The sequence below is a fragment of the Seriola lalandi genome, unplaced genomic scaffold, assembly GCF_002814215.2.
Source record: "Seriola lalandi dorsalis isolate HSWRI2012SDOR001 ecotype SW California unplaced genomic scaffold, Sedor1 jcf7180002054798, whole genome shotgun sequence".
Lineage (NCBI taxonomy): Eukaryota > Metazoa > Chordata > Actinopteri > Carangiformes > Carangidae > Seriola > Seriola lalandi.
Window position 1 is genome coordinate 230,969 of NW_019525351.1, and position 27,941 is coordinate 258,909.

Genomic DNA, 27,941 nt, shown 5'->3' on the forward strand with positions numbered 1-27,941 from the left:
AGTGGGGCAGAGGTGACAGGTTAGACAGACAGCGGTAGCAAAGTCTACGCACAGTAACACAAGACATAAACACAGGTTACGGTCTGAACTTGGTGCAGGTGTTTCGTGGCTTATGTTGTTTACATATAGACATTTTGTATTTTGTGTGTGTGTGAGTGTGGGTGTGTTTGTGTGTGTGTGACGGGAGTTCACTGAACTCACTGTCATGATGATGAAACAAGTTTGTGACATGAAGCATTATCCTTATCCCTTTAGAAGATGGTAAACTGTGGCCATGAAGGGATGAACATAGTCAGCATCAATTCTCAGATACACAAATCTTTTGAATGAATCTTTTAATGAAGTGATTCTAGTGACTCATGACGCTGAAAAGAAGCTTTTGAACATCATTATCATCATCATCATCACAGACTCGACCAGATAAAGAAAGACGGTCGTCGTCCTCTTCTTCTCATCTGCTCTGTAGTCCTCATAAAACCAGACCTTGAGGTCGTGTTATTCCAAATCACCTTGGTTACATGTCTGCCTCATTACCAAGTCCTTGATCTGGTGATTGATGAAAGTGAACAATGACAGGATGTGGTCTGTCCTGAGGTCCAGGTCTGGCTGCAAGACTGTGGTGAGCTCTGTCCAGCAGCTCTAGAGGACAAAGTGTGAATGTTCACTCTCCTGATCCGTCCGTCTGACATGGGAGAGTTTAGATTCCAGTTGTTGTCTTCCCTCAGTGAGGATATGAAGCCTCAAGATGCTCCAGGTGCTGACCGAACCTCCTCCACATTAGACTGGAGCTACACACTGTCCCTGGCCTGAGACTACAACCTGGATCTAGTCCAAGCAGGTCGAAGATGTATATCCCTGTTATGGTAGCATCGCTGCTAACGCTAGCGGTGGAGTTCTGTGCTGCGGAGTCCCCGTTGGCTTGTTTTCAGGTTTAGACCTATTCTCTGCTGCTGTGTTGCTGCTGTCGTCAATAAAGAGTCAGACAGAAAAATAAAGTTTAAAAATGAAATAAAAACCAAAAAACTAAAAAATCTGCAATAATATATAATGACAGGACACAGAGACGGAGAATATGTGACTATTAATGATAAAAACAGGATGAATATGTAGAAAATGTCTTTATATTAACAATTTCTACTGAGACTGATAAAAATTGATGAGTCTGCAAACTGATTTGTAGAATATGATGATGATGTTGGGATAGCGTAAGGCTGAGTCGTGAGGTGGATTCCTCTGAAAGCCTTCCTCCCAGGGAGTGTCGGGGTCAGAGTAGTTCAGGTTCTTCCTCCCGTGTGTCATCAGTCTGGGTGAGGGTGAGGTCACAGAGAGGTCAGAGACTCCGCCCTCTGAAGGGGGACCAGAGGAGGTCACACATGTCCTCAGTGTTAATGCAGCAGAGCAGAGACTTCACATCAGACTCTGCTTTCCCTCTCTCTTCGGATTAAAACTGAGCTTTTCCAAGACTCCCTCCAGAGGGTGCAGATGTTGAAGAGTTTCAGTCTGTACAAGGAAAACTGAGACTTTACTCAACGTCGTCTCACTGACGCTCGACTGTGTGACAGTGAAGAAGAACTTTCTGTCGTCGCTCACATTTTTTATGTATCAATACAACCCGTTGCTGTCAGTCTCACCAGGTGTTGCTGTGATGCAGTTTGTTACTGAAAAGAGGAAGAAGAAGAAGAAGAGCTTTAACTGTTTAGTACTGTTCAGGTGTTTCACTGTAACCTGAGTGAAATCAAACACAGTTCTACTTCACAAGCTTTGATTTTTTTTACTGCTGACCTTTTAATTTAGAAAACCATTTAAGTTTTCTTTCACCGGACCTGAGCTGCTGACGTTTCAATATAAACCAGAAACATGGTGGAGCTCAGTGTCAGCCCTGTGATAGACTGGCACAGCACAGGCTGGCAGACTGGCCTCTTGCCTAATGCATGCTGGGACAGGCTCCAGCACCCCCCATGATCCTGCCTGGGATAAGTGAATGAACAGCAAATGCACATGTTTAAAAACAACCTCCTCCAAGTTCCTCTCTCCATTCTTCAGTCCTGATCAACTCTGAGGACAGGACTCAGTCCACAGCTCTAACCTCTGCCCCCCCGCCCACTGCATTCAGTCCAAGTCAGCTGAGTTATTTAGAGTGGATGGATCGATGGTCAAAATCTACATGGTCTAATTCTGCGTCCCCATCAGGGTCTGCAGGTGGTTTCTGTCCACAGTGAAACACCTGGACAACATGACAACAGTCTAATCTCTGGAGCTACCTGGAGCTACCTGTCCTTATCAGACCTGGACGCCAGTCAGTGAAACCAGACTGGAGGCGTGGCTTAGAGACACTTAGACTCAGCCATTTAGAGAAACATCAGCTGATGTGAACCAGGCTTCACAACAAAAATCCACCTTCTGGAGTGGTCCAGTCAGAGCCCAGACCTGAATCCAGTAGAGATGCTGTGGACTGACTGCAGAGAGAGAGAGAGAGAGAGAGAGAGGGAGCGAGAGAGGGAGCGAGAGAGAGATGGGGGAGGAGGAGTTGGAGAGAGGGAGGGAGAGAGGGCGGGGACTGTGACGTAACAGTGAGCAGCCGCTTCTCCTTTTAAAGCCGCCGGTCGGACGGACAGACGGACCGCAGCAGGACTTTAAAAACCTCGGAGCACCTCTAACGGGACATTTGACAGCAGCAAGGACCGGGACGCGTTCAGGTCCATTTTTTTTCTCCTCTGTTCTCCTCCTCGGATGGAGCTGCAGCAATTCCTCCACAGACTGCACCGCCCGCCCGCCGCCCGTCTCCGGGACTGAAGCTGCCCGCCGCTCGATGTCCTCCCCCCTGACAGAGTGATCATCGCGGGGTTGTCGTCCTCTCCGTCCTCTCTGTCTTCCAGCAGGCCGCCGTCTCCTCCGTGACTCTCTGTTCCCATGCGATTCTTCAGACTCACATTCAAGTGTTTCGTGGATTGTTTTTGAAGGTCGCTGTCCCAGTGTCGGTTTAACTTCCTTTATTTTTATTTTCACCTTTTCTATCTTATCATTTCCTCTTATTTTGGATTCGAGAAAGAAATGTCTCCCGATTATTATTAGATTATTCAATTTGTGTCCTTCATTCAATCTGAGTTCATTGATCTGGATCAGTAAATAAAAGAACAGATTCTGGATCCACCGCTGCTGAAGAAGAAGAAGAATTATATTCATTGTAATTATTACTGAGCAGGAGGACAGAGACAGACAGAGACAGAAAGACAGGATAACGGTGGGAGCAGCAGAGATCTTGAAGCGGTGTGACTGGGACGGGACCTGCTGCGGACTGACTCATCTGTTCCTGACTGCTGGACTCAAGGTGAGGACGGACCTGATTCTTGGACTAGAACAAGAAGAGAACTGAGTCTTTAAAGAGGAAAAAAGGAGCGAAATTAAAGGGAAAACTGAGGGAAAAGGGAAGTGGATCTGGACTGAAGCTGACTGCTCCTCCTCTGACTGGTTTCTGACTGGTAGGTTTATCTGACTGGTATCTGACTGGGTATTGGGACTCTGAGAGCAGGAGCTGAGGTGAGTACAGATCCTGGGACTGAGAGAAGCTCATAGAGACAGAAAGCAGTGAATCAAAGGGAGAAGAGACTGAGGTGAAACAGTGCTGACTGTTTCTGCTCCTTTACTGACTGGTTTTCACTCAAACTTTTTTAGGACTAAAAGAAGGAAAGAATTCATCCTAACCTGCAAGACTCAAACAGCCAGTGCAGACTGCACCTTTACTGACTAGTTTGTTACTGGTTTTTAACTGGTGGACTGGTTTCTGGGGTTAGTCTAGGTGCAGGACCAGACCAGATTCTGTAGGACATAAACAGAACAAAAACTTGCAGGATTTAAAGGGAATCCAAGAGAGACTAGAACCCCTGACTGACTGGTTCCTGACTGGTTCCTGACTAGTTTGTGGACTGATGGAGGAGCAGGCCCTGCCAGCCTCCTCATGCTCTCTGGTCCTCCTGGAGGAGACCAAGAAGAACCCCCTCATCCTGTCTAATGGCGGCGGCGGTTACCCTCCCGCGGCCGCTAACGGCAACCTCCCACTGTCGACGGCAGTGGCGGGGTCCGGCAGTGGCGGCGTGGTCGGTGGTGCTTGTGCCGGCCCGGACAAGAAAGGAGTCGTGGTCTCGGGGGCGGGACCAGGGTACCAGGAGAGGGAGACATGGACGCGACAGATGGACTTCATCATGTCCTGCGTCGGCTTCGCTGTGGGACTCGGCAACGTATGGAGGTTCCCCTACCTGTGCTACAAAAACGGAGGAGGTGAGGCAAGACACACTCACACCTATACAAATATATAGGCCTACACCTGCAGGGAGCAGGTGCAGAGAGCTCAGGCCCCGCCCCTTTCCTAGCTGAAGCCCCGCCCCTCTCCTATCAGCCTGTTTGTGGTTTGTTTCTCTTCCTCAGTGTAAGTTGTTAAGTGTAGCTAACACAGTTTCTTACTGTGAGCTATCAGGAGAGGTTGTTGTATGCTGAGCTGCAACAATCTTTATCGATTAAGAAATTAATCTGCAACTATTCTGATAATCAATTAATTGATTCAGTGAAACCAGTAAAACACATTCACATTTAATTTAACTGAAAAGCTTTCCACGTTCTACTTATCTTAGAAGAACCATTTCCTATAAGCCCCAGACCAGCCTGGTAGACTGGAGAGGGGGTGGGGCTTGAGTCCTGAAGGGGCGTGGTTTCTATTTGCAGTGGAATATTAATATGTGAATTAGTGTGGACAGCATAATGATGAAATGATAGTTTTGTATTATTAATGATTGTGCTATTGATCAGTGACAGCAGTGGTTTCAACTCATCAGTTTTCATTACTGTGTGTGTGTGTGTGTGTGTGTGTGTGTGTGTGTGTGTGTGTGTGTGTGTGTGTGTGTGTGTGAGTGTGACAGCAGCCTCTGAATGAGTTGTGAGTACAACACTGAGACACACAGTCAACTCTGTGTGTCTTATCAGTGTTGTACTCATACTGTGACACCTCTGTGTCAGAGACTCACTTCATAAGGACGACTTGTTTTAATGCACCAGCCTCATTCTTTATCAGCGTTTTTAACCGTCAGACACATCATTTATTATACATCATATATCCATCCTAACATATCATATACAGTATGATATGTGGGACCAACCTGTCCTACATCATTAACCTTTTCATTTCCCATCACACATCTTCATTCAGCTTTTCTCACCTGCTCCTGTTTCTCCTTTATCTTTGACCCTGTATCTGTGTAACCCTAACCAGCTCCGTTCTTCTGATCAGACCTGTCCTCTATCAGTGTTTATTCTTCATCCATCTTTACTTCACTGTTCTTCATCCTTTGCTTTTACCAGTCTTGCTCCTCCTGAATCAACCCGTCTACACAACTGTACCCAGTGGCTCAGCTGAACCTAATCTCACCTAATCCCTTATCTTACAATATTTGTAGGAATATTTTTATCTCATAAGTTTCTTTACTAATTCCAGCCCCGTCCTACACGCTGCCTTTACAATTTAAACTCCTACTTTCACAGTTTATACTTAATTTAGACTAAAACATTTTTTTTTTTTAAATCTTGTTTCTAATTTCTCTCCTGTTTTACATTCATTGTAGGAATATTTTCTCTCATAGCTGAAAACATTTCTTTACTCGTGATTTTCTTAGAAGCACAATAAGAAGAGACAGGACAGGACTGATGATGGAGGACTTTGTGACATCAAAGTATTTAACAGCCGAGAGAACAAGACGAAACGTGTGTTTCTAAGTGCAGTTTTATCACTGAACCTGTTCTCAGTCTGAAGTGTATCATTGACTCACACATGTCACTCATTCACTCACCGCAAACAGAGAGAAGAAAGAGCAGAAAATTCTCCTCAATGTAGAAACTGAAACACAAAATGTTTGGGAAGATTAATCAATAATCACTAATAATATCTGCTGCTTACTTTCTGTTGATCCATTAATTGTTTCAACTCTGAATTCTGTGATTAATTGAATAGATTAATCAACAAAGACATTTTCAAGCAGAAGTACTAAATATTTTCTCGTGTCTACGTCTTTGGGTGTTGGACAGTTGTCCAGAGAAAACAAGACATTTGGAGACGACCTGTGATTTGTCTGTTTTCTCTCACTGACTGAAGAAACAGACGGTTAATGTTGTAAAAAGTAGAAATGTTTTGTGGAGCATCAGTGAGGAGGAAGAGGAGGAGGCGGAGTCACTGCAGGAGGTTTCATCACTTCACCGTCTCTTTTCAAACTGAACTTCACCAACGGAGACAAACTGCTGAGAGAGACAAAGCGAGGGAGAGAGAGATGTTTCTTCTTCTCACCTGAAAAGGTCTCGTTCACACAGTCAGCCAGTTTGAGCTGGACAGAGGAGGGGAGGGGAGAGGAGGGAGGCGAGGAGGGGAGAGAAAGGTCTGGATGTTCACACAGAGAGGAGGAGGAGGAGGAGGAGGAGGAAGAAGAGGGCGACTTGTGTTAAATCACTGAGAATCAAGAGAAAAGGTTGAGTTCTCACAGACAGTGATGTCCTGTGTAAAGGTTACCTCCTTCACTCCGACTCTGCTGCTTCACACCTGATTTATCAAACAGGGACTGAAGCCAAACTCTGAGTTTAAAGGAGCATTCTGCTGTTTCTTCTTCTCCTGTGGCTCTGACAGTCAGTCAGTCCAACACTTCTGTTCAGACCTTCATGTTCCCCTGGGGATGAACTGCAGTAACTCTGATGATCCTCCGACGTTTCCTCTAGCGCCACCATCAGGTCACATTTTAAAGTGTACACTGCTTTGGTTTATAATAATAACACAATAATAATAATTAGTGTTAATAGTAATGAACACTAATAACACAACAGTCTTGGTAAAATTAAAAATAAAACGTATTAAGCATAACTTTAAATATTGAGTTGTGCTTATAAATTGAACTGATTATAGACAAGAATTAGAATAAGTTGAGTAATATACACAAATAAAAATAAACAATAAAAACAAAATAACAAAAAAATAAGTAAATAACTATAAATAAATAAATTACATACAAGCCAATATACCTGTATATATGTGTGTGTGTGTGTGTGTGTGTGTGTGTGTATATATATATATATATATATACATACATGCGCACATACATATATACACAAGTATTATATATATTTTCTTTCCTTGTTCATAACCACGATCCCCCAGCTGCAGAACAAGTTACAACTTATCATGGGGTGGTTGTGGTATCACCAGCCCCTGTCCAATCACTGGCATCTGCACAATCAGGTCATTCATGAAATTTAAGTAGACCCCTTCACTTTTACCTGAGGAAGAATACCTGTGATCAAAGATCAAAGTAGAATAGAAGTATTTTTTTCTATAATTTTTGCCCTGCTGTTCAGTCTCTCTTCATCAGCCTCATAACTCAGACTGTGACAGTGACACGGTTCATACAGAGACACAGACATGCACCGTTCACACCACTCCAGTATTTACATTAGGATGGAAATCAGCAGGAGGAGGAGGTGTGGAGCATTATATAATGTGTGTGTCTGTGTGTGTGTGTGTGTGTGTGTGTGTGTGTGTGTGTGTGTGTGTGTGTGTGTGTGTGGTATAAACATACCAGCTTTAACACAACAGACACAGTAACTGATCTCCGTCAGCTCAGTGTGAGGTTCCAGGGGGTCCTGGAGGAGGAGTCATGGTTCCTGGAGGATGTTCCTGCGGTCTTAGAACTGTTAGCATTGTCCTTGAGGAAGTTATGAGCGTCCTTGAAGGGTCACAGTTTTCATGCATCCTTGAGAAGGTTCCTGGGGCTCTGCGGTGGGTGACAGTCCTTGAGGCAGGTCACATGTTCAGTGTCTGTGGACGACTCTCTCCACAGTGTTCATGTACATGTCGGTGTCCTTGAACGCATCGGCAGTCCCTGCTCTCAGCTGCTTCACTACAACAGTAACACTGAGTTTCAGTCAGTCTCGTGACCTTTGACCTCAGCTCCAGGTTGCAGAGCCATGACTCGTGATCTGACAGTCCACGTGTGTGACTGTGAATAATTTCCTTTTATCGAGAGATTTATGAAGCAGCTGCTTATCTTATATCATACCTGTTCACCCGTTGTCCTTCCTTTCCTTCCTCCCTTCCTTCCTTTTTCCTCCATCCTTGTCCTCTTCCTCCCTTCTCTCCAAAGAGTCACTCAGATTTATTATCCTGCAGAGTGTGTCTGTGTGTGTATGTGTGTGTGTGATTGGCCTGTCCTTGGCAGGGTGACTGCAGTAGTAACACACACACACACACACACACACACACACACACACACACACACACACACACACACACACACACACTGTGAGTGACTCTCTGCCTCACTGATTATAAACTGACCTGCGGCTCAGTCTTCATCTTTCAGAGATCAGCTGTGTCCTTGTGCAGTTACTCTGTGTTTGTTCTTGTGTCTTGTGAGGACACATCGTTCCCTCGTCTTTAACAGTGAAGGTCAGACTCAGGTTCATGTTCACTAAACACGCTCTTGGCTCTAAAATGATGATGTGATGACATTTCATATCCAAAAGGTCGGAGGTTAAATTCACTGTGACATCATAATGTTCTGTAGAAACACTCCTGGTCATTATTCAATGCTGAAACTCAGGAGCAGAAGGAAAGACTGAGACCGGGTTTCCTGTAATGTGATTGGTTGGTAGAGGAAACAACGCGAGGCTGGAAATCTGGTTCTTTGTGACAAATTAAGAGCAAACAGAGTTTAAGAGAAGACTTGAAAATAGACTTAATTTTGTGTATTTTCCTTTTTTATTTTGAGTCTTATTATTTCTTGGTCCTTTGGATTTTGTCGTCCACGGTCAGAAACTGGACTCAGTGAGAATCCTCATTAAGTGTAGAAGAAGAGCTGGGTGGTGTTTATTTAACACTAACAAACAGTGTGGTCACAGTATTGGATTTTTTCACACATTTGCTAAATTGTGACACAGATATCAAAAAATATTCTTTATGTATGCAACAGTGTGTCTTCACGTGTGTGTTAGTGTGTGAACATCAACACCCCTCACACTGATGGACGTCATCACGATCGTTCTTGAAGAGTTTCCTTGAGAAAGGTCCGGGGCCTTCTCAATTGTTTGTTGTGTTTTTTGTTTGAACAGCTGATTGATCTGGTCAGAGCTGATCAGGTGATTGACAGCTTTCAGTCTGACACTCTGATCGGTCAGTTCGGGCGTTCATGCTTCAGGCTGTTAGAGTCAGGGTCAAAGGTTAAGGGAAATATACAGTTTCATGACAGTTACAGTGTGTGTGTGTGTGTGTGTGTGTGTGTGATTTGATCGGCTGCCAATTGTGACATCATCATCCCTCTCGCCACGTGGACCAGAGATTAACAGGAGTGGCCTGTAATCTTTTAATCCTATTGACAGACCTCACTGCTCCTCTCCTCTCCTCTCCTCTCCTCCTCTCCTCTCCTCTCCTCTCCTCTCCTCTCCTCTCCTCTCCTTTCCTATCTTCTCTTCTCCAAAGAGGTTCTGTGGTCCATGAGAAGGTTCCCAAAGCCCTGGAAGATGTTCCAGGCATCTTTTGAAGGGTTCCAGGGGACCTGGAAGATGTATTAAACTTCCACAGGATAGAAGGGAATACAGTGGTCCTTGAATAGGATGACTTGGTCCTTAAAGAGCCATCAAAAGTTCAAGAGGGGTTTCTATTAGACCTTGAAAATATTCCAGGGGAGTCCTGGAGGAGGTTACAGTGTTATTTGTATTAGGGGTCTTTTGAAATGTTCCAGGGGGAGGGAAGAGGTTACACTGGTCCTTGAGAAAAGGTAACTAGTGTGTATTTGACTGATGTGTGTGTAAGTTCAGCTCAGTCTGCAGATCAGTCTCAGTAACTTCTGCATCATGGGTTTGTGTGTCAGAATGAAACTCTCTGATTCAGCTCAGATAAGCTTCAGTCTGGTGACAGCAGCAAGGTTCGGATGTGGTGGAGTCGTAGTTCTCACTGTGGTCAAACGGGGCGCTTTGTCTATGAGTATTTCCTGTTCTCAGATCACTGAGAGTTAAACTGATCACATCAACCTGTCTCTCTGTCCTCATCTTTGTACTGCCTCTCTCTCTTTTATCGACTCATGTCACTCATGTCATCCTGACCATCGTTTCATCTCAGCCACAGTCACCGTCATGTTATGTAACTGCTGCTACACACAACCCCGAGTCAAACACAGGCTGAATATAAAATGTAAAGTCAGTCCTGTATGGGGTCTCATTGAATAATCTTGTTGCATTAAATCACTGCATTAAAGGAACATTTTGTAATAAAATAAATTTTGTAATGACTTATTATCCTCTGCACTGAACCCGATGTGGACAGTAAACAAACTATCTATAATAATATAATAATAATATCTGTGTTCACGTGGTAATAAAACGGATCCAGGTGACCTGGTAGATTGAATAACATTAGGTTAAAGTTCATTAATGAGGTTATAAATATCCTGATTCAGATTACATAAACATTTAATGTCTGATAAAAAATAATGATTATCAAGCAGGCAGAGGTTCAGGGTTTGTGCAAGCCTTAAGCTGGAGTTCATTGACCCCGACAGTGAGCTGCACAGTCATGTTTAGCACAGGTGAGCTAATCAGGCTCTCTATTCAGGTATGTGGGCCAGTCGATCCGCAGACTGCCAGGATGAGCTAAACTCAGCTAAGCTAAGTTAGCAATTTGGCAGAAAGAGTTTGGTTGAGTTCACTGAGGCTTTTGGCAGATGGATAAAGGGTTAGTTCTCTTCTGCTTTCTTTTGTTTCCCTGTGTTTGTATTAGACATAATATTCCATTGTTTTATTGAATGATTGAAAGTTTATTGGTTTCATCTGTGATGAAACAGGATGACATTTAACTCTCCGGGTTTTACTACTTTTCTCTTAATATCTTTGGCTTTTGAACAACAAGACATTTAAAGAGACTTTGAGATCTTGTGAACTTTCTATAGTTTCTTATGATTTATAGTTCACACTTTAAAAGTTTAAAGGTCCATATTTGACACTTTCCTGTGTTTTATTGGAAGTGTTCCATAAGACATTGGGTTAATGATTTATGATTTGATTTGATTATGACTATACAAACTGCATACCCTGATTCTAGACATGAAAAAGTTGGTCTGTTAATTGATTATTTGACTGAATTTGACTGAAGTGACTAAAATTCACTGGTTCCAGCTTCTCAAATGTAGGATTTTCTCATTTTCTGAACCTTTAGACATTTAAAGATGTCATGTGGGGCCTGGGAACATGTCTCACTTTTTGCAGTCATTTTATAGACAGACCTATTTATAAATTAATCGAGAAACTAATCAGATTGACTTATCAATAATGAAAATTATCATTTGTTGCATCGTTAAAGATCCATATTTTACACTTTCCCTGTGTTTCATTAGAAGTGTTGGTCCATAAGAAGATATAGTTGTGGTTTTAAAAAACAAAAACCATCTCAATGTAGTTTTACTTCTCCTCTCTGAGGTTTCTCTCTGGAGCTCTGTAACAACAGGTCAGTGAGCCAATCAGAAGAGAAGAGGCTCTGAGCCTCTCCTCTGATTGGCCAACTGTTTTATGAGTGATCCAATAAAAATATAGCAGATTTCAGGTAAACACTCAGAGAAACAAAATCCTGCAAGGTTGGATGGTGGGTCCAGGTGGGCGGGGCTTGTAGCTTGGCTGAGAGCAGCGCCTGCTTTGTTGTGACATCACAAAGTTACAGAAGTCCTGACAGCTCGTTTTTACGACTCAGTTTCTGAATACAGGCTCTGTGCATTTCTATGTGGACTGAGCGCTTTGATACTTTCACAGTATTAATATTGAACCTAGTCCTGCTTTATTAATCAAAGAAGACATGGACCCCTCACTTTATACTATATGTTCCAACAGACTTTATCATAGGAGCCGACACTGGGTCCTTTAACATCAGCTGTCATCACTCTGTTTACAGTTGTGTCTGTGACAAATAAATCTTTGAATTCTAATTAAAGCTGGTTGGATCCAATGTGGTGGAAGGTGTCCCTACTGATCCTGGGTCAGCTGGCAGCAGACCTGAGCGGGTCACGACGAGCCAAATATGTTACCTACAGATCAGGACACAAATTGGACTGAACCCCGTCACTGTTGTCACAACCTCAGACATTACAGCTGCAAAACATCTGCATCAGCAGCTGTAACCTTCACCACCAATAAACAGCGTCCAGCTGAGGCTGATGGGAGCATCATTAGTTCTGCAGGTGTTGGTCAAAAACCAAACAGCTGGCCGAGTGAAACTTTTGACCTGATGGTGGCGCTAGATCAGAAGATCACTGCAGTTATAAGGTTTCATCCTGAATCCTCCCTTCCCCTCAGAGAAAAGTGAAGAGAGATGAAATTCAATTGTTGATGATGATGATGATGATGATGATGATGATGATGGTGCTCTGTCATTAGCCCTGTTATCAGTCTGTCAGGCTCTCAGCCTGTCGGTACTTAGCCCAGTGACTTACCCCGGATTAGCCAGCTTAGCTAGCTAACTGCAGCGCTGCAGCTTAGTGGGCTAACTGCAGCCGCGGCTCTATTTCTGTTTCTGTCTCACTTTCAGCTCCGAGCAAACCACGTGTTGGGCGTGTTAGCTGACACCACTCAGGAAAGGATGATGCCCTTTTGATTCTTCACAGTTTCACCCGGAGTCTTTGTCGGTGTCAGTCCCGTCCTCATTTCTGTGATTCAACGCTTCTTTTTCCATTTGATTCCCAAACACTAAAGCAAAGACAACCTGATTTTAATAAACGGGCATGCCCCCCAACCGACCCACCCCCATCTCCAGTGTTAACTACTCCCTTTTGTATCCTGTTGTTGCAGCTCCTTGATGTTTCCAGACTGAAACATTGGAGCCACAGACTTGAATATTGAAGTTCATAATCTGTACATGAGGAAATATATCTGAGACCTCTAGAAACGTTGCGTTAAGTGGAATGTCGAATAAAGTTGTGTGGATTTGAATGTCACAGAAGTGAGGACGGAGCCTCTGCTGTTTGAGGAGTCAACAGTTGATGTGTGTTTCAATGTGTGTGCAGCTGACTGTGATGAGGCCATAGTACTCAGTAATCCCATCAACACTGAGTTAGTGACAAGCTAACAGCATTAACAGTGAGTGTGTGTGTGTGTGTGTGTGTGTGTGTGTGTGTCTGTGAGAGAGAGAGAGAGAGAAAAGTGGATTTTTATTGAGCTGCTGACATGGCTGCCCCCTCCCCCCATGTCTTTTCTCTCTCTCTCTGCAGTCGTGACTCACCAGCAGCTCATGTGTTTTCATGCTAGACGAACACACTGGAATACTGTGTGTGTGTGTGTGTGTGTGTGTGTGTGTGTGTGTGTGTGTGTGTGTGTGTGTGTGTGTGTGTGCAGCCCACAGGCACCATTATTATTATCTAAGACACAAAGAGTACCGGACTCTAATTGGCTGAAACATGGTCATTGTGTAAAAAAGACATGACTCACCTTGAGTGATCCTCCACATATTGATATAATCATCATCATCAATCAGTTCTTTCATGTTTGTCAGGTTAGTTTATCTGGTCACTTAAATACTGAAGGAAGCTGAAGCACCAGTCACGTTGCCGTGGTTACCTGCAGGTTGATGGAAGGTGGTTTGAGTGTTGACCTCAGCTGTGTTTAAGGTGAACACGTGTATGATTTTATGAGAATAGTGTAACATTTTGGACTTTAAAGGACAGTGACTCATTATCTTCATTGTCATTATGTAAGGCTGCAGCCAATCACTGTTTTCAGTATCAATACATCTGATAACGACTATCTTTAACACCTGATTGATGGTTAATAAATAAAATGTAATAAAAAATGCCTCATTATTCCCTGAAGTCCATGTTCACATGTTCAAATTACTGTGTTTACTGTTATTTTGGCTTAATAAATAACTTTAATTACCAATCGGTTATCAACGAATCATTTCGGCCTTCAGGTGCTGGTTGGCTTGCTTGTACAGAAAGGATCAATGTACACTCATAATTCTGACTCAGTAATATTTTTTTGATTTTGCTAATGATAAAATTTCACGTGTTATTTTTTTTCTTTTTCTTTTGGACAGTGATTGGCCTCCAAAGTACAGAAACAGAATTTGTGTTGTTGTATTTGTTAAGTGTTGATATCAGTATAATTTACACAAACACATTTCATGAATACAACAAATTTAAAGTAAACCAAATTAAACCTGAATAAACAAATTAAACCTGAATCTTCAGAATTAAACCTGACTATATGAAATTAAACCTGAATAAACAAATTAAACCTGAATACATCAATTACAGCTGCTTTAGAAATCATGAATGTTGGATCATATGACAGTTGTTCATGATACACCATTGTAATGAATTAATGAATGAATTAATGAATGAATACTTCCTCTTCTTTTACTCTTAACTGGGGCAAGAGACATGAATGAACAATTAGGAATGCTCTCTCTCTCTCTCTCTCTCTCTCTCTCTCTCTCTCTCTCTCTCTCTCTCTCTCTCTCTCTCTCTCTCTTTCTGGTATTTTAATTGGTGTGATGGAGGGTCCACACACACACAACAGGGGGTAACTGGGTCACAGTGCCACCAGGAACTGGTATGAATGGAATCAAACTGGAATGATACTGGGAGAGAGGAAGGGGGGGGGGGGGGGGGGGGGTGCTGTGTGCCAGGAGTTATATAACAGCAGCTGCCATTACACACTGAGCTGTTATACAAGGAGAGAGAGGGGACGTCCATTATGTTCATAACAGAAATAGACCTTTAATTTACTTATAATTGACTTAATATAGAAACCATTAACGGAGCAGTGGATATCCCTGTCCCTTGATAGGCTGATTAGCGTGTCGGAATGAAAGAAACATATATCTATCTATATCTACATCCAATCACCGGTCACTATATTAGGAACAACCGTATAACAGCTTCTTGATCCAGCTATTCAATAGATATGGATCTCAGTTTCACGCATATGACAGACCAGGAAGGATGTGGTGTGGTGAGAGCCACGTGTCTGGGGGTGTCTGAGGCAGCAAATAAAGTTTTTTTTGTTGCTGTTTGTCTGGAAATAGCTCCAGCACATAAACTCCTGCCAAAAACCACAAATTGTTCTGCTTTTGAACAGATTCAACAAATGAGCGACAGCGTGTTCATCACTGTGTTGATAGATGTGTTGATGCCAGTGTCACTGTCATTGATCACATATTTCCCCTCAGACACATTAACAAACACTGGAGACAAACTCAACAGGCAACAAACCAAACGAACTACGGAGGAACGATGAGGACTTTATTCAGTCTTCCTCACTGATTAAATGTAGCTTCATTAGCTCTGAGATGACTCGGATCAATGATCATCATCTTCTGTTTTTATAATCCTGTAGTTAGCTTTTTGTCTACATCATGTCAAACATCTCAGCCGTGGCATTCAAGCGTTGCAGCAGCTAAACGAGTCTGAATAAATATAATACAAAATATGACAAAAGTCTGTATATATGTGCAAGAATAAAGTACAGACAGCAACTTAACTTTATTTTATATTCTTTTTAAATAAAACATAAGAACAAACACAGGAGGTCAAAGAAAAAACATCTGCAAATCAAATGAAAGAACCACAGAACATTTTTATTGTCTGTGGAGCAGCGGCGAAGCTGTGAAGCTGAACACTAAGACAAAGAAGGAGAACATCTCTCTTCTTTCTTCTCTTTCAATCATTCACGGCCTCGACTTTGTTCAGTCAGACAGGAGTAAATATGAAGACAGAGCAGAGGGCAGAGAGAAGGATGAAGAGAAATTAGACTTTGCTTGTCCTCATTCACCCCTGAAACGGAGAGAGGATGGAGGAGAGGATGATGGAGGGATGAAGATTCACTTCCTTCCCTCCTTCCTGTTCAGTTACATAAAGCTCTCGTCACGATGCTGCTGAAATAAACATGAGACCCAAATTACAACCAACGTCGCTCTGACTGACTAAACACAGGCAGCGTTAAAGAACCAAACCGTAGTTTAATGCTTTAGTTCATTAACTGCACGTCCTGGTTTATTTAGTTTTTAGACTGAATTACTTCATTTCTATCAAACCTGCTCAGAGATAATCCACCACAGTCAATCTCACTTTGGTCTCCTTGTTGGTGCGTTCAAGGACGCTCGGACGTCTGAGATTAGAGATTCGAGGAGAGCAGAAGTGACAAGAAAGAAAATGACGTTAGAGGACGTCAGACCTGATAGAGATGTTCACTTGACCTTGTGCATAGACTGAAACACACACTTCTGCATCATATGAGCCTTTGTGGTGTTGGACTTTGTCAGTCCCTGATACTGGTCGTTGTGTTTTTGAACGTGTGTGTGTGTGTGTGTGTGTGTGTGTGTGTGTGTGTGTGTGTGGGGGTGTGTGTGGGTGTTGCGCGTGTGACAAATAAAAAAATCTTGATTTAAAATAAACAGAGAGTGGTGAATATGACATAATGTTGGCCACTCAGCTGTTTAACGTCATCCCTCTCATGATGTAGCGCAGCGAGTCTGAGTCTGACCCTGTCTCTGTCTGGTCCTGCAGGCGTCTTCCTGATCCCCTACCTGCTCATCGTCTTCGTCGGAGGAATCCCCATCTTCTTCCTGGAGATCGCTCTGGGACAGTTCATGAAGGCCGGCAGCATCAACGTCTGGAACATCGCTCCGCTCTTTAAAGGTGCAGCACACCACAAAAAAATGCGTGCTCGTCTCTTTGTGTCTCTTTGTGCTCAATGACTTGTACCTGAGCAGATGTCTCCTGCTCTGTGTAGCATTAAGTTTCATAATGTGTTTGGGTTTCTGATTTTTCCTTGATGCTAGAACAAAGAATTACAGGCTGATGTTCGGGTGACACCAAGATAATAACCTGATCACATCATAACCAATCATCTGGAAACACTTGACTTTAAGTTTTCTTTTTAGCATTAGCAGTATATAAATAATGTTTATAGAAGACTGTAATGCAGCTGAAATCAGATACATGTTGAAGTGTTTATTAATGTTCAGTATTTGTTACATTTATTCCAACTGTTTTACTATGTTGTTTATTAACTGTTAGAGTCTTTAATAAACACATCATTAAACACTGAGATCTGATTACAGCTGTATTATAATCTGTTAAATGTCTAAACGCTAAATATAGGGACTAAGTTTAACGGAGTGAGAGATCCACTTGTCTCTATGAAAACGTGTATTTAGAAAAACTGCATTTCTACCATGAACAATGAGTTGATCTATTTTAAAACGGTGTGACCTCAGCACAACAGTGAATTAATGAGTGATCGCATTCTTAACCTTAAAAACCAGAAGGAGAGAGAACATTACAAATCAAGTCAGTTGTGTTTCTACAAAATCCCACATTAGTTTCAGAGAACTCTACAATCTGAGACTCTAAAACTCAAATAATTTAAATTCATATACAAATACTAAACAGTAATTATTATAATAAAGTTCACTTATGTAAACCAGAGCTACAAAGTGCTTTAGATATTGTGATATTGTGATTAAAAAATAGTGCGTTGTGTTTCCTACATCAGTGCAACAGACACATTTTATCTTTCTATCTTTCATTTATATCTTTAAAGCCACTTCACGGGATAAAAGATTAAAATCTGTCCCTCAAAATTTTTTTTTTTTTTGTCCAAATCGTTGTCGACCAAAACCCTCGACATCCCCGCTGAGGTCACGTTGCCATGGTGACAGACATAAATCCATGCAGTAAGCAGTTTAGGTGAGTTTGAGTGGACACATCAGTCTGCAAACACACATGGAGCAGATCTGTGTGGAGGTTTATCTGGAGGTGATAATCTGTGATCCTGCTCTACGTGCCTGCGGACACGGCTGGAAAACTACCAGCAGCACACACACACACCCACACACACACACACACACACATGCGCACACACACGCACAGACACACACGCCTCTCTCTTTGCCGCCTAATTCCTTTGTATCTTTGTTAGCTTTACACACAGTTTATCAGAGGTTTGATCTTAACATGGGAGCACATGACTCTTTTTCTTTGCTCAGCCTTCCCTCTGACCTCCACACGTCAGAGCTCCACCTTCACATTCACACAATCTGACACAATTACAGTGAAAAACACCAACAGTCAACGCACCGCTGATTCATCTCAGCAGTCGTGGAGCTACACATGCAGAGTTTGTCCTGCGGGGGGCGACAGAGCAGAGATCACAGGCCCATTCAGATCTGAAGGGTTCATCCTGTGGGGAGCAGGACTGAGACCAGGACAAGAAGAAGGTCCATCACCAGAGTCTGGTTCATCTACAGAGGCCAGGATCTGACCTGATCAATGACTTAAATGATAGGAAATGATTTTTACACAATTTTGATAATCAGTTAGTAAATTAAGGCCTTTTTTTAAGTTAAATGCCAAAATTTCACTGGTTCAACAGTTTGAACTTGTTAACTTTCAAACAATCGATTATTAAAGACAGTAACTGTCAGATTTATTGATGATGAAAATAATAGCTGGTTGCAGCCTCACAGGAGCTGAGTGATTTGATAAAATAACTTCACAACAAATGAGCAACAAATACACACTGAAGCTGTTCAGGTCTTAAAATTAAATGGTTACACAGAATCCCTCTACAAGACCAGGACCAGGAGGTGGAGGGTGGAGGACCAGTTATAGTGTGCAGGTTTAGTCGACTCAGTGTGGAAGGGGTTTTAAACTTCAGTGTGAACCGGCAGTCAGAGAACGCGTGGTGCTGACACGTGGGTTCCTTCACCTCACAGGAACCAGTTCAGGTGTAATCAGGAGCTGCCGCAGTTCATAAAACTATAAAATGTAGATTAACAGTTGTGACCTCATTTACAAAGAGGAAGCGGAGCAGCTCGACCTCACTGCTCCTGAGTTCATGTTTTCTGTCTCTTGAATGAATCAGTCATTTTTTAATAATGTGAAATATGATCACAGAATTGATTTATTTCTTGATCAGTTTACCATTTAGTTTCCTGTGAAAGAATTTTTCTGCTTTGGAAACAAACATTTTATGAGTGAATCTTTTAATCTGAAGGCTCATATTGTAATTGCTGATATGCTTTTGTTGTTTGTTCAGCAGTGTGCTTGGTTTGGTTACTATTTGTATAATAAAAAAACATGGTAGTTACATTTTGTCAGTTCAGTAAAGCTTTGTGAGATTTAATCCCGTCTGCACCTGAGAATAAGACAGCCGGGACTGTGCAGAGTTCACACTGTTAGAGTTCATAAAGAAGTCACGCTTTGGTAAAGAGTAATTCACATCAGTACATGAGATCATTGTGATCTGATCTGGGACCCTGATACATCAAATAAACCTGACTTGTATCCTCTTCCTCAGGTCTGGGTTATGCCTCCATGGTGATCGTGTTTTTCTGTAACACCTACTACATCATGGTGTTGGCCTGGGGCTTCTACTACCTGATCAAGTCCTTTACCTCCAACCTCCCCTGGTCCAGCTGCGACAACCCATGGAACACGCCCAGCTGCATCGAGATCTTCCATCACCAGGACTGCAAGAACAGCAGCTTCGCCAACGTCACCGTCGCCGGCAACATGACCTGCGCCGAGCTGGCGGACGCACGATCACCCATCATCGAGTTCTGGGAGTGAGTTCTGATTTCTGGTGGGGTCCTGGTCAGTCAGAGTTGGGTTGGCACATGGGGTGGTTTTTGAGTCAGGGTCAGGTGGGGTTCGTTTGTGTCTCAGGTTCCCTCCGCCATCTTTCCATCAGGGAAACTCAAGCTCGTGTCTCTGTACTCCTTTACTCATCAGCCCAGGGATTTGTATGTGATGTCTCCGTCCAGCAGAAGTGTTTCTGTGGCTAAAGATGCGTCTGTGTGTGGTGGTGGCGTCGTGGACTGGACCCTTAGTTTTATTTCAGAGCACAGCAGAGAGACCTGCTTCGGAAATATTCGGGAACATGAAGCTTGTGTGGACGCGAGCACACTAGCGCTTCACTACTGAAAAAAGATATTTGTTTCAGAAAACAGCAACGTTACCACCACGCTGCTGAGAAATGTAGTGAAGCTAGTAACACCACAAAGAGCAGAACTCCCATTGCACAACCTGTATTAGTGATCAGGTGCTGGTTGGTTGCTGGAACATCTTAAATGTAACATAAACAACTTTTGATACCACCGCACACAGTGAAATTTCAGTGACTGATGATGCTGCTGCTGTAATTTAATTGCAGACAAGCGCTAGGAACAGTCTGTAGGATCAGTTTAGTCCCAGTGAGTGACTGTGCAGCAACATCCTCACAGTGTTATCAGAGAACAGAAGTTATGAGATAACAGGTGAGGTTACAGTGGAACCTGCTGCTCAGTCTGGTCATTTGTTACCATCACATCTGGACCTGAGAGCGACAGCTCACACTAGCTAGATCCCGTCTCCCCCTTCTTCAGTTTCTGTGTAATGAGTGTGTGAGGTGCTGATGACAACATGAACCAGAAGTGACGTCTCGTACCAGGAATGCTGATGGGAAGTCGTTGATGGTTGATAGCTAACACTATGTGAACTCGTCTGACTCCGTTGCGCAATAGCTGCGCTATCTCTGCAGGTATTATTTTACAGTTGAGGTTTTATTGTTGTTGTTGTAGATGATGTTTCGTTTAAGTCTTTTGATCCCGTGTGAAACATGGAGGCGTGTTTTCAGCCTGACATCAACATCAGTCCATGTGGCAGTGAAGCATCACAGGAAAGACAAAGCAGTTTCCCTGCTCAGTATTATTCTGTGTGGGTTTGCTTGGATTTGAATATTTTGTGCAGCCCCTCCATAACCGTGACGAAACAGACTCCGAACTCTGCTACGTATGTTGACCCACTGACTGTGGCAGCAGCTGCTGCACCAACTGTAGCCTCAGTATGAGCTTCTCACACATACTGGTGCAGCTAGATGCGTTAGCATTAGCAAGCTTGATAAATGCCACCATGCACCGCACACATAAAAGATTTATTTCTCTGCAGTGGCAGTAAACATAACATATGGGCTGAGATCTGCTGATAACTGAGCTGCAATCAGAGCTCAACACGATGTTCAAGGCCGAGGAACAATCATGGATTTATTACAGTAAAGGTCACATGGACAGATTATGACACAGTGGACCCTGGTGTGGAGAAGCCCCCTGCCCGTCTTTGTGGTTGTTTTGTGTCTCATTTGATTGACTTTTAAACAAGAAATGTTAACAGAGGCCAAGACCCAGGGGCCCAAGAGTTTAGTGGGGCCAAGGGTGGGGCTCTCTGGCCTTGTTGATGAGGCCAACTGCATTTTATATATATATATATATATATATATATAGAGCCAGAGTCACATTAGTCAGAGTAGTAGGTGTAAGGTTACAGGACTACTTACCATCAGAGAAAGAGCAACATGTCTAGATTTCTTCTTTTTAAACAACTGCATCACAAGATAATGATAAAAATAGGTAACAGAAAATGAATTGTTAGATACAATATGAAAATTGAAGTGCATCATGAAAAAGGTAAACTTCTTAAAGTGAAACCAGAACGTTGGATTGTACTTTGATGATATTAAATTCATTATCACATAAATAAATAATATTCTGTTAGAGCAAATAGACTACTTTTAACTTAGTAAACTCACCACTGATCAAAACTACAGCGATCAGCTGTTTCAGGAAAAAATGAAACTAAAGAAAATTAAAATGAAACTTTTATTTTTATGAGCTGGTTTAAAATGTTTACGTCTTCAGTAGAGACCAATGAGCTCAGACAACAGACAGAGGAGGGAAGTGTTGAGAGACGGACTAACACATGTATCCTTTAATTCTAGGATAAAAGATGCGTATTAGTCAGATGGTTTTACTACAGATGCAGAGGATTATAACAGATCACTTCTTTTACCAAAGTAGAGACAGTTTCTCTGGATGACTTCTCTGCCGCTCTTCAAGGTTTCTGTTCTTGTATTTTGTCTTATTTTTAAACACCAAAATAATGTTTGTTATTCAGTCTGTCGTTCCGCTTGTTTCACTTTTTCTTGGAACAAATGATGGAAAACAACCTGATTTAAGGAAGTGATAAGACGTTTGAGTCTTACCTCCAGTCTTCACTGCAGTTCCACTAATGTCCACTAGAGTCCCGAGTAGCTAATTTAACCTCTTCTACATCCTATTAAATCTTAAACGCAGAAATATTTCTGGTGTGTGTTTGGAGATATGTTATTGACTGGCAGGTATCTCAGCCAATCACAGTCAGCAGCGACGCAGCTGTTGTCATGGCAGGTTATTAACACAACGAGCAGCTAACGAAGCGTAATGGTTCGTTATGTGACTGAGCTCGTTAGCGTTTGAATCTAGAGTCAGGTCAGCAGCTGTCTGTCTCTGAGTGAGGAAGAGGAGGGAAGACAGGAGTTGGTGACTGAATGAAAGAATATCTTCCCCTTATCTCTCCTTTCTTATTAAATGTCACTTTAACCTTTATAATTCTTTTATGTTTGTGAAACATGGATGTGCACAGAGCAGCTAAAGGGCTCCCCCTCTGGACCTAATGAATAGATAATAGCATTAATACAATATTGTTGATGTTATTGTTGTTAATGAAGCCACTGCACGTGTCCTTCAGGAATGTATAAATGAGGTGGACAAAGTTACTGTGGAAGGATCCACGGACCTGGAAGAAAAGTGTGTAATTGTCAAAAATGACCCAAAGATCATTCTGATGAACTTACAAGAAGATTATGAAGAAAGAAGAACATCCTGATAGATAAATAAAATAGAGAAAATAAATGAAATTGGCTCCATATAGTTTCTTTAAACTTTAGCAGAAGTTAAAATTTTCTGCCGAGAGTCAAACTTGTTTTGGTTTCATCAAAGAGTGTAAAAATAATAAACTTATAGGTGCAGGTCGGGGTTCGGGAGAATCCTCTTATTGTCTTTGCTGTTTAGATTAATATCACTCTCATGTCTGCTAAGTGCACAGCTGGAGTCAGGACGTCGTTAACCTAGCTTAGCATAAAGACTGGGAACAGCTAGCGTTGATGAGTGTGATGTGAAGGTCGTCTTCTCTCTGTGCAGGAACAAGGTGCTGAACATCTCGTCTGGTCTGGATGAACCTGGACACATGAACTGGGAGCTCATGCTCTGTCTGATGGTGGTCTGGGTTCTGGTTTACTTCTGCGTCTGGAAGGGAGTCAAATCCACCGGGAAGGTAACACACAAGCATTTAATTGTTTGCTGACCATGTTTGGATTCATCAGAGTTGTTTACATTTTTACACTGTACCAGGCAGCTATTGATTTCTGGTTTCTCTACAACATGAAAATCTATCAGAGCACTTGTATCCTGGTTCCAGAGTCACTGCACACACAAAAATTACATAACACTGCTGAATGTCAGAGGCCACCTGGCAGCTGATTGATCAGCTTCAATACAGTGATACAGTATATCAGTAGATTATTATTATTACTCATGTATTAATGAGTAAGCAGCATTTTATTTTTATAGCAGTCTTAGGTGGAGTTAATATTTTATGTAGAGTTGCAGTTATTATTAATTTCAACAGTTATTTTCATTATGGATTAATATCCTGATTATTTTCTCATTAATCTGTGGATTTTTGGATTTTTAAAATTTTTTTGAATAATGAGAAACAAAAGCCCAGAACCCAAAGTAAAACCTACACAATCTTTGTATTGGCCAATCAAATTTCCAGACCTCAAAATTATTATTTTTATCATTAAAGTTTATTTATCATCATTAAAAGGAAAAGCAGAAAACCCTGAGAAGCCGGAAGCTGGAATTAGTTGCTAATCAACAAATAGTTTCAGCTCTACTTGTATTTATTGGTTGGTTGTTCAATTTATAACAAAGGATCCTCATATGGTTTAGTAAAGTAATGTAGTTCGGTAAATTACTTCCCTCTGAAATGTAGAAATATAAAATGGCATCAAATGGAAAAATCAAATTAAATTCAGTTACATTATATAATTACCTAATTTGTACTTGAGTAAATGTACTTAGTTACTTTCCACCTCTTTGTTGTGTTTGATGTTCATCACACAGGTTTGGATTTCTTCCTCTCAACTGTGTGTGAACAACTGTGGTACTGTCCCTTTAAAACCACAACATTCAAGTGAATGTAAAGAGAAGAGACTTTAGAGCTGTGTGTGTGTGTGTGTGTGTGTGTGTGTGTGTGTGTGTGTGTGTGTGTGTGTGTGTGTGTGTGTCTCTCATTGGCTTGTAACGATGAGACTCGCACACACCACTGTCACATGGCAGGCTAATCGTTACTATGACGACAGTGTGTGTGTTTGTGTGTATGTAGTTTAGTGGGGAGGGGGCTGTGAGGTGGCAGATTGTGATTGGCTGTTCTGCAGGAGGGCAGCTCGACTGCAGTGGGACATGACTGAGACACAGAGAGAAATACCCATCATGCACTGCTCTGCTCTGAACCTCATAACTCAGTTTTAATGCCTCACAGCCGGCGACAGCAGCGGACGAAGTGATTAGATTTATGTGGTCAGAGGTCAAAGGTCAAGGTCACTGTGACCTCACGAAACACATGGCAATAACTCAAGAATTCATAAGGCAATTATATAAGAATATATAAAGATTCATCCCCCGAACAGTTGTCATGAAGGATTAGCTATAGAGAGCAAAGCTGTTTTTGTACCAGTCCTTGGGGACGCATGTGCTTTTGGAGCCAGCCTCACGTGGTCATTATAGGAACTGCAGTTTTTCGTACTTCAGTGTTGGCTTCATTTTTCAGCCTCAGAGGTTGCCACTTGGTGTGTATGCAGCGGTTTTAAATGAGGCCCCAGATCAATAGCCAGTCTGCTCACCTCTGCATCAGAGTGGGTGCTGCGAGTCGATTTGGGGAGGAAGCTCAAGTTCCTGCTTCACGATATCGCAACTTCACTGAGGTCAGACCTGGTGCTCCTCATAGAGCTGGCCATTCTCTGGGAGGATCTTATGGAAGAGAGAAATGAGAAGAACCTGTCCAAATACCAGGAGCAGGTGGAGCAGTGCTGTAGGGGAGGGGCAGAATCCAGGATCTGATCAGCCCTGCCGCTGTCATACACACACACACACATCGCAATCAAGCCTTTACTTGCAAACTGACGAGCTAAAACATAACTGTGTCTTTAGTAGAAGGGGCTGTCTTTAAAGCAAACTGGTTGCAGGGCAACACTGTATTTTACAGGTCTGTTCATTTCCCAGTAATTTCTTTAAAGTTTCCTGCACAGAACCATTGTTGGTTTTCATGACAGAAAAAACAGAGACAAAGCTCTGAGACTAGTTTTTTAGTTGGTTAAATTAGTTATGTTGAGTTTATTATTGACTCCATGTGTGTGTAGCTCACCTGCTGTCATCTGAATGAAAGTCTCAGGGTTGTGTTAGCTTAGCATTTAGAAATCACTGTTAGCACATCGACCGATCACAATGTTTCAGCTGCAATTAGAACCAAACTATATGGTTCATTGTTCTCAGGAGGTTTCTTGGAGCTGGATGAAGGTTTTTGAAGAGGTTTCTCATCTCTCCTTCAGCACTGAGAAATACCATGACCTGGAAATAAACTGGAATTTTAAGACCTGTAAAATAAGCAAAGCTTTGCTGACCAAGAATGTTCGGTAGATGCTAAGATACAGTACATACAGTAAAGCTGAACAAAGATAAGCAAACATGAACACACACACACACACACACACACACACACACACACACACACACACACACACAGAGGAATGTTCGGGGGCGAGAGAGATTTATATGTTTTCATTGGATGAACTGTACCTTTAAAGTGCTGACTCTCAGCTTCATGAACAGTTTAGACTTCACCCAAGTTCTATGGAATCTCTTGACCCCTTGTGTGTGTGTGCGTGCGTACGTGTGTGTGTGTGTTTTATTGTTGATCGTCAGTGGGAAGCTGAAAGCTGAGTGTCAGGTCAGAGCAGGATGAGAGAGACAGACACACTGAGAAAAAGAGAGAGAGACGGCGTCAGTCCACATCACTGTTGGCTGAAAACCTCCTAACTCCACACTGCTTTATTTTCATGAACAGCAGCTCAAATCATGAACTATAATTAGGATTGAATGAACTTTTTTAATCCCCAGAGGGAAACTGGTTTACAGAGACTTAAACACAGGATCAATGACAGGAGGCCGGGTCAGTGGAGGGACGAACACTGTTCCCTGCAATAACAATGAGAGTCAAGTATAAAGGCACCACTCAGATAAAAAATAATAAAGACAGACTGCAACAATAGTGTGCAGACAACAGCAGCATAAGTAGCTCCAGCATACAATGAATTAAAAGACATTTAGTCATTAAACAAGACATGCGGAACAAAAGACATCTGAACCTTTCAGGATCTGGTTCCTCCTGATCTTCATGAAGGTTCTGTATAAAGGATGCCCGTCCTGTGACAGAAAATCCTGAATTTCCCTCTGGGTCTCTGACTTATTATTATATTAAACCACATTTACGCAGCGTGAAGGTGACTTCCAGTGCTCATTGGGACGGTTTGCAGCCGAGTGTGAAGCATCCGGAAGTCAGCACCTCCAAGTCTGAGGCCATGGACCTCAGCTGGAAAACGGTGGACTGACCCCTCCGGGTTGGGGGTCAGTTGCTGCAGACGTTGTACCGGACCATTGTGGTGAAGAGGGAGCTGAGCCAGAAGGCAAAGCTCTCAATTTACCAGTAGATCTTTGTTCCAAACCTCACCTATGGTCACGAGCTCTGGGTAGAGACCGAAAGAATGAGATCAGAGATATAAGCAGCTGAAATGGTGTCTGGGCTCAGCCTTAGAGAGAGGGTGAGGAGCTCGGACGTCTGGAGGCAGCTCAGAGTAGAGTCGCTGCTCCTTCATGTCGAAAGGAGCCAGTTGAGGTGCTTTGAGAATCTGATCAGGATCCTTGGCGCCTTCCTTTCGAGGTTTTCTGGATATGTCCAACTGGGAGAAGACTGCGGGTAAGACCCAGAACTCGCTGGAGGAATTTCTTTTCCCATCTGACCTGGGAACAAGGGGGACGTCTGGAACGCCCTGCTTGGCCTGATGCCACCGTGACCCGACCCTGGAGACGCAGAAGAAAATGGATGCATGGACATTTATACAGAACCTTTCAATACAAAGTGACAAGCTGCTTTGCTGAGAAATATAAACTGTATCAATTCAGCAGCATCATGAAAGACAATCAGGAAGGAAAGTACAGACTGTGATTAACTGACTGATATAAAGATGTGCCGCAACTTGACCTGGGGGCATTGCTCCGTGTGTGTGTGTGTGTGTGTGTGTGTGTGTGTGTAAACTCAGCAGGTTATATATCTCCTTATTTACTCAGATCAGGTTCATGTTTGCTTTGATCTTGTCTTTGTTTTCATTGGTTTCCTTTACCTGATTCTCATAGACTCTACTCACGCTAGGTCATAGGTGTGGTTTTAACATTTTTCGGCAGATTACCAAAATTATATACACACCTGATCTCTGTCTCTCTTCTCTCATTCATAAGCACACACATATCTGCACATAAAGAGCCTGACATGAACTGAATATGTGTTTGCTGATACAACTCGGCCTGAAGTGAAGTTGGCATCACTGGGGAAGCCTAGTGTGAGTGATCTATGAGTCAGGGTCTGATCAACCCTGACTGGGTCGCCTGAGTGAAAATGCACGATGCTGAAAGACCCAAAACACCTGTTGACCTCAGGAAACATTATGTTTACATTGTAACAGGCGCTTTTATTCAAAGTGATGAGGGACATCACTAAAGCTTCAGTGCAGTAGGAGACCTTGGTGTAAGTACTAAGTACTACATCTATTTGATAAGTGAAGGAAATCAGTTTAAGAAGTGCACAATAAGGGCTAGTTAGACATGTTAGGTTGTTAGAGGAGGTGCTCTCTGAAGAGATGAGTCTTCAACAGATTGTTGAAGACAGAGAGAGACGCCCCTGCTCTGATAG

The 27,941-nt window shown here is 42.5% G+C and overlaps 1 protein-coding gene across 1 annotated transcript in view; it reads left to right on the top strand.

The window, feature by feature from the left end:
- The first annotated feature begins 2,626 nt into the window (after positions 1-2,626).
- Positions 2,627-27,941, top strand: part of LOC111669630 (sodium- and chloride-dependent creatine transporter 1-like) — a 35,072-nt gene continuing 9,757 nt past the window's right edge. Inside the window, exons 1-4 of the mRNA XM_023426014.2 lie at positions 2,627-4,275; positions 16,566-16,697; positions 19,363-19,630; positions 23,057-23,189. Coding sequence (XP_023281782.1) covers positions 3,927-4,275; positions 16,566-16,697; positions 19,363-19,630; positions 23,057-23,189 — 882 coding nt within the window. The 5' untranslated portion in view covers positions 2,627-3,926. The remainder of the gene's footprint in view (positions 4,276-16,565; positions 16,698-19,362; positions 19,631-23,056; positions 23,190-27,941) is intronic.